The following is a 17,282-nucleotide window of genomic DNA, read 5'->3' on the forward strand; positions in this document are numbered from 1 at the left end:
AATAACGTGATTATCTTATATTGCCTTAGAGTTGATTTATTCCTGGTATAAAGCTAAACTTTGAAATAATATGCACCTTTTTCATGCATTATTGTAGATTGCAGTGTAAAGCAACAGAGAGTGTATCCAGTAAAGTTATTGTCAACTCTAAAAATTCTCCATTACAGAAAAGATTCGAAGAATGATTAATATTTCCTATATTCACACATATCATGCTTCTCCAGAAGTCAAACACACAGAGTTTTTGAAAGTCAAAATAAAAACACTGGATGGTTTAAAAAAGTCCAAAATTCTGGCAATTGAGACTAATCTCTGTTGCAAAGACTTTTATCCAAGGCTTTGTGCTATCTAAAAAGGGTGGAAAGCAGCACGTTCCTGGCATTGGGTATGAGAGGGTGGCTGTGCCGGAGCACCACGGTCCATGCAGTCAAGCAGCAGGTTGGAAACCGAGCATGGTCCCCCTTGGCAAGGTGCATCTCTGTGCTTCCTGCCTTCCTGCAGCCCTTCCGATGTCATACAGAAGGAAATGGGACATTTTTTATACTGAGAATTCATTCACTTGGTTAAGGCAAATTATTTTTGCATTCCACCAAGGAATGTTTTAATACCAAATTCTTTACTTGAGAGAAGCTCTTGCTGCTAAGAAAACCTATGCATTGTTCCTTTCAGAGGGAGAGCAGAATTAACCGTGAATTGACCAATTCCTGCCGGTAAAGTGCTCTGGTTGCCTGCATCAGCTCTGCCAGGTAGCGTTGCTGCTGCTGACAGAGACGTGCATGCACATGCACACCCACAAGCAGCTTATTCTTGTGTCAATTGACTCCCCTTTAAGTGCTGCCTAGTTACCGTCACATAAAAGACATCTCCTTCATCCCTCCCCTCCAATCTGGCTCACTGTTAGCACCAAGGCAGGCTGAATCCCTACAGACCTGGGGGAGCCGAGCAGGAGGAGCAGAGAACAGGAGTAGCTTTGTTTGTGCTGACTTGGGTAAGCAAAATATTATTTCCTTAATAATCCTTTGCTTTTCCTGTCTGTTCTGTACAACAAAGCAGGCAGGCATTAAGTTGGATTCTGGCTAACCTGTTTTTAAAATGAACTGCATCCTCTAGCAGGAAAATATGGGAGTACCTCTTTGCACAGACTGTTAGTCTAATATTCTACTGCACTCATACGTTATATTTAGCAACTTCATAGAAAGCTGGGTTATGACATTTCACTTCAAAACTCTTTTAAGGAATGTGAAATATTTATATTGAAAAATGTGATTCTGCAAGTGTTCATCAAGGACTCCTAAGTTAATGCACTGCTTTTGAATCAATGGAGTAGTGGAACGAATACAAAATGTTTAATGTAGATTTGTTTCTAATGGCGATCTCATGTCTTCAGTTTCTTGTTTGGTTGTCCCTGAACACAGAGACTGGCCTGTTAGTTAATTCATTCACACACAGAATGATTGTTTTGGTGTATTTTTTTTTAAAGCAAATCCCTTTGACTTTGTATTCTCCTCCTTTTTTAATCTAAACTTCTTTCTAATTCTAATGCCAAAATCATGAAAGAAGCATGCATCTTCCCCCTCCACAGGTAACTTTGTCACAAGATTATTAATCACGTCTTACAATAATTTTGCTAATGCAGTATATCCATTCAGAAGCAGAATATCTGTCTGCAGATGGATCTGTTACTGTGAGATATGAAAGCTGCACCAATTTCTTCAGGAAATATTTAAGCAAGGTCATAATAACACTCGTTACATTCTAAGCAATGATGTGTCATTTGCTGGATCAGAGAGAATAAAGCAGCAGTCACATTTATTGACTTAGTCTCTAGAAGAGCCCAAAGGTTAGACATTAATACTGAAACTACTTTCAGCATATAGTTGTCAGATTAAGTCCTGTTACTGCTTAATTTGTTATGAGGGGGGTGGCATGCTAAACAAATTAAAGGAATACTTTATACTTTTCTTTTTCTCTCCAAAAATCTTTACATGCATTAATTAATGAGCATTTCCATTTTATTTTGCAATCTTAATGCACTATTGTTATTGCACTAGTAAAAGGAGAACAAACAAATAGACACACATAGACCCTTCTCTCCTATTAGGAGTTTATAATAATACATTGTTCAAGTGTGTGTCAGGTGTGCTCTACCCCATTCTTCGTGTGTGCATTGCACTGCCGTGACAGGAGAGCTGCCCCCGAGGCCAGGAACGATGCACATGCGACCGGGGCGTCGGGATGGAGCCGACAAACGATGGAAGTGCGCAGACAGACACATCATATGGCAGGAAAACCTGCCAGCCCAAGCACAAAGTCTGTTTGCCCAACTTTTATGATGATGTTTTCTACTCTTGTGAAAAGTAAAGCTTCTTCAACTGAGCAAATAGATATATTAAGTTCTGTTTATCCACACACCATGTACTGGTATTGAGAAAGGTCAGGGCATTGCTGGATGAATTCAGAGCCTGAATAAATAAACAAAATAGACATATTTGTCAAACACTGAATTCTCTAGAGCTGCTGCAAAGTGCAACAAGTGGTTTAAACAGATTAAGCAAAAAGTAAAGGACAAGTTCACAGAGCATGCATTAGCAAAATCACACATGCTAGAATCCAGGAATCGTGGTTAGTTTTTGAGGCTTCGTTATGTACAAAGCCCTAGTGCAAATAGTTTCTTCTGTATAGAAAGGGGGAAAAGTATTTAGAAAAATGTGATCCAAACTGAGAAAAGAGGAAAGTAGGCAAGTATTTATCATCTGAGTACCTATACAGCTTTTACATTTTAGGCAATTCAAACATTTCATTATTTTGCTCTCAAAATAGCACCACTTATTCCCATTTCTCACAGAAAGGCAGGCTGAGACAGGAAATGACTTGTTCATGATGATACAGAAAAACAGAGAAAGCAGGAAATCAAATACACATGTATGGAGTCACAGCGATTCATCCATCCTTTCCTCCAGATATCAGCAAAAACAAAATGCCATATACATAAAGTAACAGAAGGAGAAACTATAAAATGAACAGATGATTCATAGGAGACTAAAGAAAACACACAACTCTTTTCCTTTTGGAAGCAAAATCCATTCAGAAAAAACTTGTAGAATTTGTAAGGAATTAAATGTGAAAATACTAAGAGAATCAAGCTTAAATTAGCAAATGTTGGGCAAATTTTACTCTTGTGCTTAAGTGGCCCAAAGTAATCGAGCATACTTTACATAGATCCTGGTTCAATCTGCTGATAGAGTCAGTGGGGGCAGGCCCGGGAGGACCGCAGACAGCACGTGGTGAGAGCAGCTCGCACGACACCATTGCTTCATTTTCGGTAGGGTTCAGGGAAGATGGCTGGGTGTTACACTGAGCCCCAGTGCTCTGCCAGAGATGGCAACATCTGGCTTTAATTTCACCTTCTACCCATGGGGTGTACAATTAACTCTCGTGTATTACCTGCGCCTCTGTCCTGTCCTCCGTGTCGTACAGCTGCCAGGCTCCTCTCCTGCGGCATTTGCAGGGAAGCTCGGCGGACTACATGGCTGGCTGCTCTCTGTCATGGAAGAGGGTGGCAGAGAGCACCATGCAAAGCGCGTTCGCAGCGGGAGTTGGTCATTTCTCACATGCCAAGGACAGCGGGATGCAAGTGCTCTCTGAGTGCACCATCGTCTCTGCCCCTCTGCAAAGAGTTTTCTGGCTGTCAGCCTACATCCACAGGGATGGGTGGCAAGCTCAAAGAGTTTTGTGCTAACCAGGCCATATCTTGGCATCGTAGCTGGACAGGAAGGAAGATTAAAATACTGTTAATCCCTAAGGCCCACAGGGGCTAGGCTAACCTACTTTTTTTTACTATGTATTCTTTGCTTGACAGTAGGCTGGAACAGGAATCGAGAGGTCATCTGAATTGAGTCAAATCTGAGTGAGTCAAAATCATAGTGGCATCATGCATTTTACATTTGGTTAAACTGGATGAAACTTGTTCTCATCAGTGACTGAAAGTCTCTGCTTAAAATTCTCTTTTTGTGAAGTTCCAGTTTGGTAGAGATTTGAATGGGTGGCACAGAGGGATGACTTGGAAAGAAAATTTAGGTTTGGAACTCAAAATATTGGCAGAAAGAGGTTTCTATTATTTGATCAGCATTTTTGTGACAAACTTTTGATCTTCACTGATTTTGAACAGCAAAATATGGCTGATTTTTATGAAGATTTGTATTTCTAGGAGTTGCACATGCATCAGAATCCAGAAAGTAAATAAAAGTTAAGTGTGCACTGGCCTTTAGTGATTTTATAGGCTGAAGGCTTCAACTGTTTGCAGTTGAGTCATTTTTGCTTTCAATAATGTTAAATTAACCTTTAAAAAATTGTGTCAAGGATCTCAAAATCCTCAAACCATGTTAATTAAGGAGATAAACTAGGTTCAGGAATAATTCAATATCTAAGCTGCCTGTCTTGAAATAAAATCTTTCAGCTTTTTGTCTGCTTTAATACTTTGCCTTTTCCAAACACATTGTTTTTACACAAAAGATTCAGTTTTGTCTTTCAAAGATTCAGCTGTGTCTTGCAGGCTTTTGGAGAACAGCATCCTTGCTCCCGAGAAGGGAGATGTCGCATGTGCTGACGGCACTGCTGCCAGCATCCAATCCCCTTCTGTCAGTCTGTCAGTGGATATTTTCAGTGCATTTCTTTTGTATCCTGACAGTGCAACAAGCCCCACCAGTTGTTATTTTTTGAAAATTTTTCTCATCTACAGACTTCATTGTTCATCTTCCAGTGTATTTCCAGTTCTGTAATGTTAGACCTGATCTTATTAAGAGCACTTAGATGTTTGTATAACATTTCACACCTTCCAAACCTTGTCTAAGCTCTAATTCTCACACCACTCTGGTGAGCTCCCACAAGTGATGATAGCATTACTTTTTGCATTACAGGACCACTGTACAGTCTGTACTCTAAAGAGCTTAGAGGTGGGAGGGGAAGTGGGGAGGGACAGGGCTTGACCAAGGTCAAAGAGCCCTTTGTGGCAGTGCTGGACGGGAGCCCAGGCTTCTGGAGTTCCAGTTCAGAGAACTTGTGAGACTGAGAGTCAGTCTCATGTCAATATTTTAAAATGTGAGTGGCAGAAGACTTAGCACCCAGATCAGGTGCTTAAATTTCAGATGTGCTGAGCACCTAGAAGTCTTCCTGAAGTGTTTAGTAACAAACCAGATTTTGTGCAATTAAATATTTAAATGTAAATAATAAGTGCTCAGCAACCATCCAGTGGAGCAGGAATTTGACGCCAGAAGCTGCATATTCCTGATTTTGTGGCCTGACCATTGTGTCACCGTAGACCAAGGCTGGATTATTCTGTCTGGTAAAAACCTAATTAGATTCCCCTTTGCATTTTGCCTCCGCAAGCCCTTTAAGTTGGACAGGCTTTACCAAGATGAGCAGCTGCTCCTCAAGCCACCCTTCCCAGGCGGAGCTGGAGAGGGGTGGCTCTCACTGGGGCCAGCACCCCTGTGCTACATCATGGGCCACCCAACAGACAGAACTGGGATTTCACAGCCTTGTGACTCCCTGAAAGAAAAAGGCAATGGGAAGGTGATGACTCAGATGCAAAAGCAATCTGTCAATTAACAAAAATTAAAGAAGATAGCAACACAAACTATACAAGACAGACTCAGAAGTGTTCTACGTTGATTTCCCTTCTGCAGTCATGAGCTCTCTAAACTATTTAATATTTGAGCAATAAAGCAGCTCAACTATAATCCATCTGCATCCCTAACTGTACCTAACTTTTTAATCCATGAAGTCACAGATGCTTTCGTTAAAATTAGCAACCACCCAGCTTGTTTTTTTTACCACTAAACATAAAGCATAATATAAATATTTTCAATTGTCAACATGCATAAACGAATATACCCACAAGACAATACTACCATATGGTCACCGGTTGCCTGTTTGGCTGATCTAATATTAAACGGTACTGACACTGGGACATAATCACAGCGACATGGCTAGCACTAACAGTTGTAAGTGGCAAAATAAGTACAAAAATTCATGTATTTCAAAGCTGTTGATAAGTTTGAATCCTCTGACCAAGCAAAAAGCATTCACAACACCTTCAATCCAATTAGCCACTAGTTACTTCTGTTCTTCATGTGAGTACCTGGCACATCAATCCTTTCTCTCCTGCCCTTCCTGACAGAATTCCCTGCTTCCACTCTGGAGAAGATGGGCCGCAAGGAAGAGGACGACAGCAGCTCCTGGAAGAAACAGACAAGCAATATCCGAAAAAACTTCATTTTCATGGAGGCACTGGGATCGTAAGTACCATAGCTACTCTCCGAACAGAGCCCACATCTAGATACTAAGCTTCCCAACCCAGTGCAGCTGCTCTCTTTCTGGTATTTGCCAGTGTCACAAGAAAACATCTCCTTCTGAGATATGCAACAGTCTCTAGAGAAGAGGTGGGCGTTACATTACAGATGCATGTTTTTTACTTGCATTCTGATTCATGGTTCGTACTTGCCAAGCAGTGCCGAGAACAGCCCTCCTTCTCCATTCAGCCCTGCAGTGCAGCTCTAGATGATCTCTTCTCTTTCCTCTTTCCCTTCTAAGCCTGCATTGCAGCATATTTAAGTTTTTGCTCTTTTCCCTCTGAACACACTGGTCTTCCACTGCTGCAAGGTCAAAGGATGGCTCTATGACAACCATAATAACATGTCATGTATTTAAGCTCATATTCCCAAACTCTGTTTAGAAATGAACCAAGAACAAGGATGCCCAAGTTGTATGCAACTCCTCTGTGAGTGAACTGCTTAATCTGCCTGTTTGCACGAATGAAACAATAAAACTTTTCCAAGGTGGTGGAGGAGGAATTGAATTATCTCTAAGCAGGAAATTTTATCACATCGAAATTTTCTGTAACTTCAGAACACATGGAAAAGCTTCCAAAAGAACATTTACTCCAGAGTTCAGCTATGTTTTAAATTATGATGTTCCTGGTCAGCTTCAGAAATTAGTTAAATTATCCAATAACATTCTTCTAAAGGAATGAGGTTAGAAAATGTTTTGTTCTCTCCTTGCCAACTTGTTGATTCATGAGTTTTTAATAAGGGGCATAATTATTATAAACTGTTTGGGACTGAAATACAGAACAGATGCCCTAGCATCTGATTTGTAGGTTGTTCATTTCCTACTATTACGCTGGTAGGAAAAGTTAGTATTAGAAAAAAGGATTCTTTCCACATGCACTGCTTCAACTAGTTGAAGAAAATAAATGAAGATCTGGGAGCTAAAACTACCTAGAAATTTATTGATCAGTTTTCTAGGAAGCTCAAGAATTCTGAAGTTCTTGCAGCTGTTTTCAGAGGCATTTCAGGAACATAAGCAATGCCATATGGGCTCAGACCACTAGCCAACACTGACCAGTACCCTGTCTCAGACAGAGACAAAAGGAGATGCTAGTTAGAGACCACTGGCAAGCCTGGCCACTTCCATGGTCCTTGCCCCTCATTTTCCCCCATCATCCACAACTGTTGGATTAGAGATTTTAAAGAGGACATCCCTGCCTATTTCTTCAGACTTCTCATGAACTTGAAAGGTATTTCCATGAAACAGTCTTCTGAATTAAGTAAGAAAATGTGTAAAATGAGGAAAAGGCTCCAACACCTACTGCTTTTTGAACCAAAAGAGAGAAAAGACCATTGCACATAAATTACTGAGTGAAACAGATTCCAAATCCACCTCTTGGAATGCCTTCCCAAAAATCCTTTCTTTTTTTTTTTTTTTTTTTTTTTTTTTTGTAAGGGATCCCCCAAGCTTGATAGGAACTAGCCCTTTCCCTCTTTTCTCCTTCTAGCAAAATTAGAGTTTGTGTCAGACTGTTCATTCGCAGAACCTAATTATTCCTAATCCTAATGTCTTTTATATGGTTTCAGCTGTACTCAGGTAGCCTCTTGTAGTAAGAAGGGAAGTGAGTGGAGCAAGGAGCTGCCTTAGACCCATGCTCTCCCTTTGCATCATAACTGGCTGCCACTAGCTAACAAAAACATGAGCAAACAGCCGCATGCCAGATGGGTACAGCTCTGTGCTTAGCCAAACCTATCTGCAGAATACGCTGGATTCTTCACTGATGTACGTAATCTTCAGATTATAGGAGGCATAGGTCTTCTGCCCTTGTTTATTGTTTTTTTGTCGCAACAGCATTCCAGCTGAGATGAATGTCTGTTGTGCCTACCTCACCTTCCTTACTCTGCCCTCCATCTCCCTTCAAGGCTCTCAGACACAGGGGCCCTTTCCATTTAACTACCATCAATTAATCTGTTGCTCATTTGAATAGGATTATTGAGGACTGACCTGACAAAGCATGCATTATCACTATCCCAAACATGTGCCAAAGAAAATCCTTTAACAGGACTGTAAGCTTTAGGGATGTTATAAATATCTACTCTTCATTGTACAGAGCTGTACTCTTAACAGGAATGTGCTAACTAATACTTTTTAACTAAAAATATACAGGTATAAGCAAGCTCCACAAAAAAGAAAATAAATTAGGTGCCAAATGAATACATTAAGCAATGGGCCAAAGTTCTCTGTTGTTTTGCACTTCAGATCTGCGGAACTTTGATTAATGTACCCAAACTGCAATATAATTGGGCTCTCCTAACTGAAATTCAGCTATCTCAACCCTCCCAGCAATACTGAACAGGAAAAGTGGAAGACAACTTTAAGTCAGCAAGGGCCTGTGAGGAGGTATGATATATATTAAGAACAAATTTGGTCAAGTCAGAATGGAGGCTACTGATCTCTCCACAGCGTTATTAACAGTAACGAGCACTCAAACTTCAGCTTGTCCCATTAGAGAGATGGTTTTCAATATAGCCCCTCCGCTGGACTTGTCCTCAGCCTAGGAACTGCCCCCTCAGTCCCATTGAATTAAAGTGCAAAGGTTCCTCGAAAGCAGTAAGCTGCGAAACCTTGGATCATGCCTCCTCATCCTTCTACATTGATCACTGGAGCATATGCTAAAAAACGTGTTTGCCATCTCCCTTCCCTGAGGTGCGCTTTGAGTCTAGTAAGAGCGAAGTTAACTCAGAGCGCCTGGCAGATATAGGAGTAAAATGCTTGGCTGTCTTTACAGACATGTAGCTGTCCTGAAGAACGTGGTTTAATTTCACTGCAAGGATCTTTTTTGTTAACTCCCTCAACACAACTTCATAATAAACTATGCAAATATAACCTTCTCCTTACGTACAGAGAAAATGGGATTTTTCTACATATTGAATAATTATTGCATTGAATATTCTAAGTTTGGGGCTGCTGGAAATGTAGTTCTAGCTTTACCATTAGCATCCACTTAGAATTGAATTATATCATTTTACCTTTTTTTTGGTAAGTAACTCTGTAAGTTTCCTTCTAGCTCACAACAGCATCGTCTGTTGAAATGCATGTACTTTTCCTCTCTGCAGAGGTGCCTTTTCAGAAGTTTTCCTAGTGAAACAAAGAAGCACTGGCAAGCTCTTTGCTCTGAAATGCATCAAGAAGTCTCCTCTCACTAGGGATAGTAGCTTGGAGAATGAAATAGCAGTATTGAAAAAGTGAGTATATATATATATTTTTTAATGTAAAGTAAAACAAACATCCTTTCCCCGAAGACATGTGGCTCTGGAAACTTACATGAATTGAGGTTAGGAATAAATGACATTTGCTCCTGCTCCCATTGCACGAAATTGTGTTACATTAAGAAGTGCAAGAGTGAGAATAAAATAAAATAAAAATAATTTCTTTTTCAAGAATATATAAATATTACAGTAAATGAATATACTAGTAAAGTTTCTTCTCTTATTTCCCTGCTGTGTCTGTAATCCCAACACAGCCATACTGCCCCAGATCTGAGAAACTGAACAGATTAAGCAGAACAGTACACAGGGAAGGGAGAGTTAGAGTTAATGCTTTTTCAGTACTTATAATACACGTGATGCAGAGAAGGAAGCTGCTTAAAAATGAAGAGCCTGGTTTTTCATTGTTGGTGCCTGGAAAGAAGATGCTACCACACAGGGCAAGGGAGGACAGTCACAAAGTAGCTCAGTGAACTTACTTTCATGATTAAAGCAAGAAGACTATGGGGCTTTCAACTTGAAAACTTTTGTCCCTGTCAGATATGTCTGTGACCCATGTTTATCTTTACAGAATAAAGCACGAAAACATTGTGACTCTGGAAGATATTTATGAGAGTACAACCCACTTTTACCTGGTCATGCAGCTGTAAGTATTAGCAGAGTCACATTTTTCTAGGCAGCAGAGTCACATCTTTCTAGGCCACAGAGAAAGAACAGTGGTAGGACCAGGGTTATGCATCCTAGGTCAGGATCTATGTACAGGAGTCCGTCACATTTAAAAGTCACATGCACAAACATTCCTCACTAATGAGGTAAGAGCTACATGGTTTGAACTAACACAGACACTTCTCGTACTGTCTCAGCCTATGTTCATTCCAGCAGTAGATTTCTAAACCCAGATTAGGACCTATTTATGCAAATTAATTCATCACAGTTTAGCAGGACAGAGACAGAGGCATTTCTAATTAAAGCTATGCCATGCAGGGTTTCTGAAAATGAAAGTAGGCAATGTGTCAGCTGCAAAGCAAGCAGCTTGCTGTGGGCATCAGCTTCAGGCAGCCTGGCTGCTACTGCTAACTTGCAAGTTTACCTAAAGGAAGAAGTTACACAAAAATACACATCAGGCTGCGCATTAGGTTATGTAACGCAGACTGGTGACAGTTCTGTGCGTGTTTCTGAAAGCCCATGGCTCAAACGTGCAGGCAGTTGCAACACAACCTTACCTGAATGTTATGGAAAGTTAGGCTCACCAGCCACCATAACATGGTCTGACCCTAGGTTCCCGCTGAAAAGTTTTTCCATAACACTGAATTCACTGGCTTCACCAGGAATGTCTGTTGGCACTCTAAAACTGTACTTAAGAGTGCCTGCTAGTGTTTGAGTCTCCCAAAGTATGGCTACCATAGGAATGGTTGTGCTGTAGATGGAGTTGTAAAAGGGCTGGAAAATTGGTTTGCCTCAAACATGAAAGCACAATTATATTTTTTTAATGTTCAGCCTTTTTCTTTCTGAACTATCATTTCAATAGGGTATCTGGTGGAGAGTTATTTGACCGAATTTTGGAAAGAGGAGTTTACACTGAAAAAGACGCAAGCGTGGTAATCCACCAGGTCTTGACAGCTGTGAAGTACCTCCACGAAAATGGAATAGTTCACCGAGACTTAAAGGTGAAAGGTGTTCCTTAGAAATAACAATGCCTTACAGATTGATGTATCTGAAGACTTTTCTAAAGCACATAGTGTAATCCTACAAACCCTCAGATCAAGGTTTGACTCCTAGTTTTTCACACCAAAAGCAGAAGCAGGTGCCATGTGAAATAGCATGGTGATTCTGTTAGCAGCACCAGACTGCACCAAGATACTCCTTCCACTGCCGTATGCCCAGCATGTTACCCTGACTCCTGAACCACCAGACATCAGGAATAAGCTCATGCTCTGTCCCATGACCTTCCATTGTTTCTTTTCATTTTTCTAGTTCAAATTTCAAACCCTGACCACTTTGTTTTCACAGCCTGAAAACCTTCTTTACCTTACTCCTGAAGAGAACTCCAAAATTATGATCACAGACTTCGGCTTGTCTAAAATGGAACAGAATGGCATCATGTCCACTGCCTGTGGGACTCCAGGATATGTTGGTAGGCCAAGGATCAGGAATGGGTTTTCACTGGTGGTCTGTCTGGAAAAAAGATTACACTTTTACAGTATACTGCCTAGCAGAAAAGACAAAAATATATAATCACATTAATAACACATACTAGTAACAGATGCACTGTGTATATGGACTACAAACACTGGATTACAGTGTAAAGACTGCAAAGTCACAAAATATTTAAAAATACAAAGACAAGGATAATTTTAAAAGCAATATATTTCACTTAGTCAGGTATTCATTGAAAAAATACAAAAAGAATTTTAGTACAATGGGCTTTGTTTAATTTCAACTAGAAGGCATTAGTTTGATCCACAGATTACTGGCTGAAACCTTAGGATGTGGGCAGAAATTCTCAGTGGTTGTTTCTATGATTGTAGTGCTTCATTACCATAAAACCCAATATCCTAAAGTTGATACAAAAAAGACAGATTAATCTCATTAGTAAACAGAACTTTTTCTGGTTGGTTCTCCTGCACTGGCATCTCAGAGATCAGGCATACCAGAAATCACCTTTTTCTCCAGTATGGAGTCATTTAATATTGCTTGTTTTCTTGATTAGTTTTTGTTTTTCTGCAGCCCCAGAAGTCCTCACCCAGAAGCCATACAGCAAAGCCGTAGACTGCTGGTCCATTGGAGTCATTACCTATATCCTGTGAGTAAAAGCAAACAGCATCCCACTTATTTTCCCAGGAGTCTCCCACCTCGTATACAGCTTCACACACCTCTGCAGAGTGGAAGTGTAAATGGTGCTGATCCTGGACCTCCCAGCTTTATGCTCACAGTAGCAATATAGTTTTCCTTTGCACTGATTCTCTAGATCATAGAAAGCAAAGGGATGTGGGGAATTAAGTATCAGGGAGGAGATGATAGGAATCACATTTTCTCCACTATATGCTTCATCTCATGTTTTGTTTTTTCAGTTGCCTACAAATACTGTTCAGTCTTCCTCAGTACTTTTTGTTTCATTTCCTCCCACACCACACAGCTATGTACCAGCTGTGGCTTTGTCTTTTTGGTGCTGCAGCTAAGTTTTTAACTCTTTTCTGCAGTATTACAAATGTACTTAGGTGTAAGGGACAGATGGATCTATAGAGAAGTCTCTTCTGTTCTTCATCCAATCCTGTTGCACAAGCAACCAAACAGAGCTAAAGAAGAGCTTGTGCATACATGGACGGAGGCACTGAAGGACGACTTTCTTTTCTGGTCTGTTCCAGGCTGTGCGGGTATCCTCCTTTCTATGAAGAGACTGAATCTAAACTGTTTGAAAAGATTAAGGAAGGCTACTATGAGTTTGAATCGCCATTTTGGGATGATATCTCTGAGTCAGGTAAAGCTCAGACACTGGAAAGCACTTTGCTCTCTCTCACAAATGCAGTGTCTGCAATCCAGAGTCCTCTTAATCATGGGTGAACCCAAGCAGACAACATTGCGTAAGAAATGAGGCTGCCACACTCCAGCATCTCCCAAGCACCCTTCCCACACACCAGCAGGGACGGGAATAGCAGGAAGCATTGTACATTTAAACTGAGTTACGGTAACAGAGCAGCAAACCCCCAGCCGTGGGATCCAATTGCAGAGGCTCCCAGCACCACTCATAGCAGGGGCCACGATACCACAGCAAGCTGCACTGGCAGTTCTGGGTTTACTGAGGCCAGCATCTTAGCAGCATTTTTTGAACATCCTCCTTCTATACATACAAAAAAAAACTGGCAGAAGATTTGTTTAGATATACTCGGAAGCAACATTACCCTCCCTGCAAAGAAAAAGATTGGGAGAAATGTAAGTCCTCTTTAAGCCAATTTTTAAAGGAAGTAGGATAGGACAAGTCTACTCAGTTTAGACTTTCTTATGCTTTCCATTGGCAGTGAAAAATTCTGCTCAAAATCACATAACCTAAGCATAAAGTTTGGTACATAGTTAGTTTTTTTTCATAAGGAACAGTTCACTATAAATATATCCATTTGACAGTGTAAAAACACAGTACTAACACATCCTTCTTGGGGTTGATGGTTGCAGTGTTTATCTACTGGAGTCTGCCATGTCCTACTAGAATCATATCTTCGAACAAGAAAATAACCTTTTCTCTCTGCTTCTCCTCCTCCTCCTCTTCTAAACAGCCAAGGATTTCATCAGACATCTACTGGAAAAAAATCCAAAAACAAGGTTTACCTGCGAAGAAGCCCTGAGGCACCCATGGTGAGAGGAATATGGCTCCCGGGAGTTAATGTTGCCAACTAGTGACTAACAGGATTTACCAGCCTCTGCATTTAGATCCACATGCTTAGTTGTAGCTGAGAACGGAGGTGTCCTCCTAATCCCCGTTATTAACGTCACTAGCTGCCTTGGAGTGGCCCTGTGTGTTTCTTTTTTATGTGTGAAAAAAGCAAATGATAAATAATTAAAGATGCAAGTTGTGTAATATTTACCTCCATAAACAGAGGCAAAGAAGAAATCCCATTCTGAGCTTTTCCAAGCTTTGAAGTATGTGTTTGTATTACATTTTGTTGCTGTTTTTCCTTTGGGTTTAATTATTGCTGATTAAATATACAAAGCAGTTAGTTACTTGCCTCTAGAATGTGGAATGCCTTACAAATGCCATCTGCCTAGGAGCCCATTTTCTTCTCTCCCCATCTGCAGGATTAATGGAAATACAGCCCTTCACCGTGACATATACCCATCTGTCAGCGCTCAGATTCAGAAAAACTTTGCAAAGAGCAAATGGAGGGTAAGTTGTTTGTTGTTGGGTGCCTAGAGCCATCTCAGAAACAAATGCCAGTTGCTGCCATCTAGCAACAAGCAAGGCTTCACCTATATAGGTAAGCACCCAAAAGCTGAGTTCCTCCAAAAGCCACCTGAAAAGTGTATGCAGTTAGTGTTTACAGCATGCTTAGACCAACACCCCCTGCATAACACATACCGGTCAATATTCCACAAACATAGCAATAGAGTAGCCCTGCCAACAAGTAAAGAGTAGGGGGAAAGGATTATTACCTTTATACTGAAGGATTGAAATTAGTGCTCCATCAACAGACTTCTTGGAAGCTTAATCCAGCTTTTCCTTCTTTTAGCCTTAAACATAAACTGGAAATTCCTCTATATCTGGCATACTTATAGGAATTTCGGTGAAGAGAGGAATGCTGTAGAACCAGTTGTTTCGTTGTATTTTAGATGCTTTCATTCAAAATTCAGCTCAGATCTCTGTTTCACACTATGGGGTAGTTTATAGCTGTTCCCTGTGATTTCCTTATCTAGAAGTGGTTGTGATCTTAAAAAGCATCAGCAGTTTGTAGTCAGTGGAAACCATGGTGTTTATGTAAGGAATGCGCACATCCCACTTTATACATATTGTGCAAACAGACAGACAGTGCTAACCAATACAGCACTATCATCCCTATATGCGAATTATTGCTTAAGGGAAGATGTGCAGTGCCTTCATCCTGTAGCACCCACACAGCTCAGCTTCACTACATGTTCACCCTGGGGTTTCTGTCTTCTTTCCCAGCAAGCCTTCAACGCTGCAGCTGTTGTGCACCACATGAAGAAACTCCACATGAACGGTCATGCAGCGGGTGAAAACAACCTTCCTGTTATACAAGTCTCAGAAGCATCCAGACCTAACACACCTAACGTCACCAGCTCAAGAACGCCAAATGAAGACAAGACCGTATCATTCCCTCTGGTATCCACACTGGGTTGTCAAAACCTTCCCATGCTGCTGGAACAAGACACAGGAATGATGAAGGGGAAGCTACAAAAGTACTCCGTTAATGGATCCTTGCCAGGAGACAGCAGTCCGGTACTGCCAGACCCTCCGAGCACACCAAACAGAACTTCTTGTGGCTGCAGCTCAGGCTGTGTGGGGCACGAGAAAGCAAAGGCATCCTTTTGCTCTGAGACAGTGCTTCTTAAAAAAGCTCCAAAATCCCAGTAGGTATCCAAGTTGCTAGCTATAACCACTGACAAAATATATGTGATGAACCTTTCTGGAAATGGTTGGTTGACACATAAGTTGCCAGCCCAGGTGGAGGTAGAAAGGGCGAAGAACAGGGCTGGAAGCCAACGTTTGGGCTGGGTGGATAGCAGTGGCCAGCCAAATGTCTTCTATGCTTGTGTGAGCATCAGGGGAGACACATTGCCCAGGCTGCATGGAGAAGCTTGCAGTGAGCTGAGGTAATGGGGTTTCAGTTGCCATATTCAACTGACATTAGTGCATGAGCTTTCCAGAAATTGAAATTGCCTATGGTCAAAACTACTGCTGCCAATTACTCAGCTGGTGTTGCCTAATTTGAACCTCCCTTTGCTGCAGTGTTAATTGGCACCACAACTATACTTCCTGTTCAGCAGCTGATACTCTTTATATTAAGAATACAATTTTAATGCACCTGAAGAATGATCATAAATATTGCTACTTCTCTCTCTTTTTTTTCCTTCTCTTCCAATTCTTCCATTTCTAATCAGTCCTTTCAACTCAGAAGTTCTTGTTCCAGTGAAAAATGGTAAACACTTTCACTGTGGCAGTGGGCAAACTGGAGTTTGTTTGATCATGTGATGAGGAAGTCAGGCACTGGGCTCCCCCCATCTTCAAAGGTATGTGCACCACAGTCCAGCCACCAGCTGCTTTACATTAATCCCATTATGATATGAAAAAACAAAAGGCATGGACAGCAAAGTGACTTACAAAATAAATTGACTTAATGTTTCTTTGCAACAATTTCATCAACTGGGACTAGGGCTTTTCACCTCTGTTTCAACTGTGGCCATTAGATTCTGCAAGAAAAATTATTCCTCAAAGTTCTCCCCAAAAGCTGGATACAGTGAAGTGAGCCACATGCTACAATCTTTTATGACACTGCCTACTGATGAGATTATATGAACAGAATTGTAATATATAAAGGATTAATAGAAGAGACAAATGCAAGTAGGATCTACTATAGACCCCAAATAGGTCAATTCAAATCATCAGTCATGTAATAACCCTTTAGAGATAAGGCATATAAAAGGATCTAAGCTGTTCCTAACCCCCAAGGCTACTGCTTATTAAAAGAACGTTTTGAAGGCAGCAGTCTAGTAAAACAAAGTTCAATCCTCGTTTGAAATTCTTTCTCTTGCAGAAACAGAAGGGCTGTTTTACTCTTTTCTGCACTTCAAAGCCAGACATCAATACTGCAAGCAAGAAGAAAGGAGGCTGTGCCCTGCCAGGAGCAGATAGGCAGCAGTTTCTCAGAGAGCGGTGACTGACCAGTGGCAGGCTGCACGCTTCTTAGTCCTGGGAATCCATCAATGCAGTGACCTCAAAGTGTTTCTGGATCATTAACGTTGGGAGATGGCACTTTAGTAAAGGAAAGTCTGAGGCTTCCGCTAGCATTTTTGGTGTATATTGTTCGTACAACATTGCTCGATGCTATAAGCTTTTGTTTACTGTATACTGTGTAGTTGTCCAACGCATAAGCGCACTGCACAGCATAAATCCTATAAACCAAAGCCATGCAGAGTTTTACTCAGTGGCAGCTCAGCCTTTCCCTCCCCCCCCTTTTTTTT

The 17,282-nt window shown here is 41.0% G+C and overlaps 1 protein-coding gene and 1 long non-coding RNA gene across 2 annotated transcripts; one reads left to right on the forward strand and one right to left on the reverse strand.

Moving 5' to 3' along the window:
- Window positions 1–886: 886 nt before the first annotated feature.
- CAMK1G (calcium/calmodulin dependent protein kinase IG) lies at window positions 887–16,927 on the forward strand. Its single transcript, XM_026111745.2, has 13 exons — window positions 887–988; window positions 6,179–6,296; window positions 9,444–9,572; window positions 10,165–10,239; window positions 11,122–11,260; window positions 11,604–11,727; window positions 12,321–12,396; window positions 12,959–13,071; window positions 13,862–13,940; window positions 14,382–14,469; window positions 15,247–15,671; window positions 16,203–16,331; window positions 16,856–16,927. The coding sequence occupies exons 2-12, from the start codon at window positions 6,205–6,207 to the stop codon at window positions 16,291–16,293; spliced, it is 1,431 nt and encodes a 476-aa protein (XP_025967530.1). The 5' UTR covers window positions 887–988; window positions 6,179–6,204; the 3' UTR covers window positions 16,294–16,331; window positions 16,856–16,927.
- On the reverse strand, window positions 980–9,450 carry LOC112990183 (uncharacterized). Its single transcript, XR_010385243.1, has 3 exons — window positions 9,357–9,450; window positions 3,445–6,236; window positions 980–2,462 (listed from the first exon to the last, which is right to left on the reverse strand). It is a non-coding gene; the product is annotated as an uncharacterized LOC112990183 (long non-coding RNA).
- Window positions 16,928–17,282: the final 355 nt, after the last annotated feature.

This window comes from Dromaius novaehollandiae, chromosome 27, assembly GCF_036370855.1.
Source record: "Dromaius novaehollandiae isolate bDroNov1 chromosome 27, bDroNov1.hap1, whole genome shotgun sequence".
NCBI lineage: Eukaryota > Metazoa > Chordata > Aves > Casuariiformes > Dromaiidae > Dromaius > Dromaius novaehollandiae.

Coding starts and splice junctions, on each gene's coding strand:
- CAMK1G (XM_026111745.2), top strand. CDS start 6,205: ATGGGCCGCAAGGAAGAGGACGACAGCAGCTCCTGGAAGAAACAGACA. Junction 9,573..10,164: donor GAAATAGCAGTATTGAAAAA/GTGAGTATATAT, acceptor TTATCTTTACAG/AATAAAGCACGAAAACATTG. Junction 11,261..11,603: donor TAGTTCACCGAGACTTAAAG/GTGAAAGGTGTT, acceptor TTGTTTTCACAG/CCTGAAAACCTTCTTTACCT.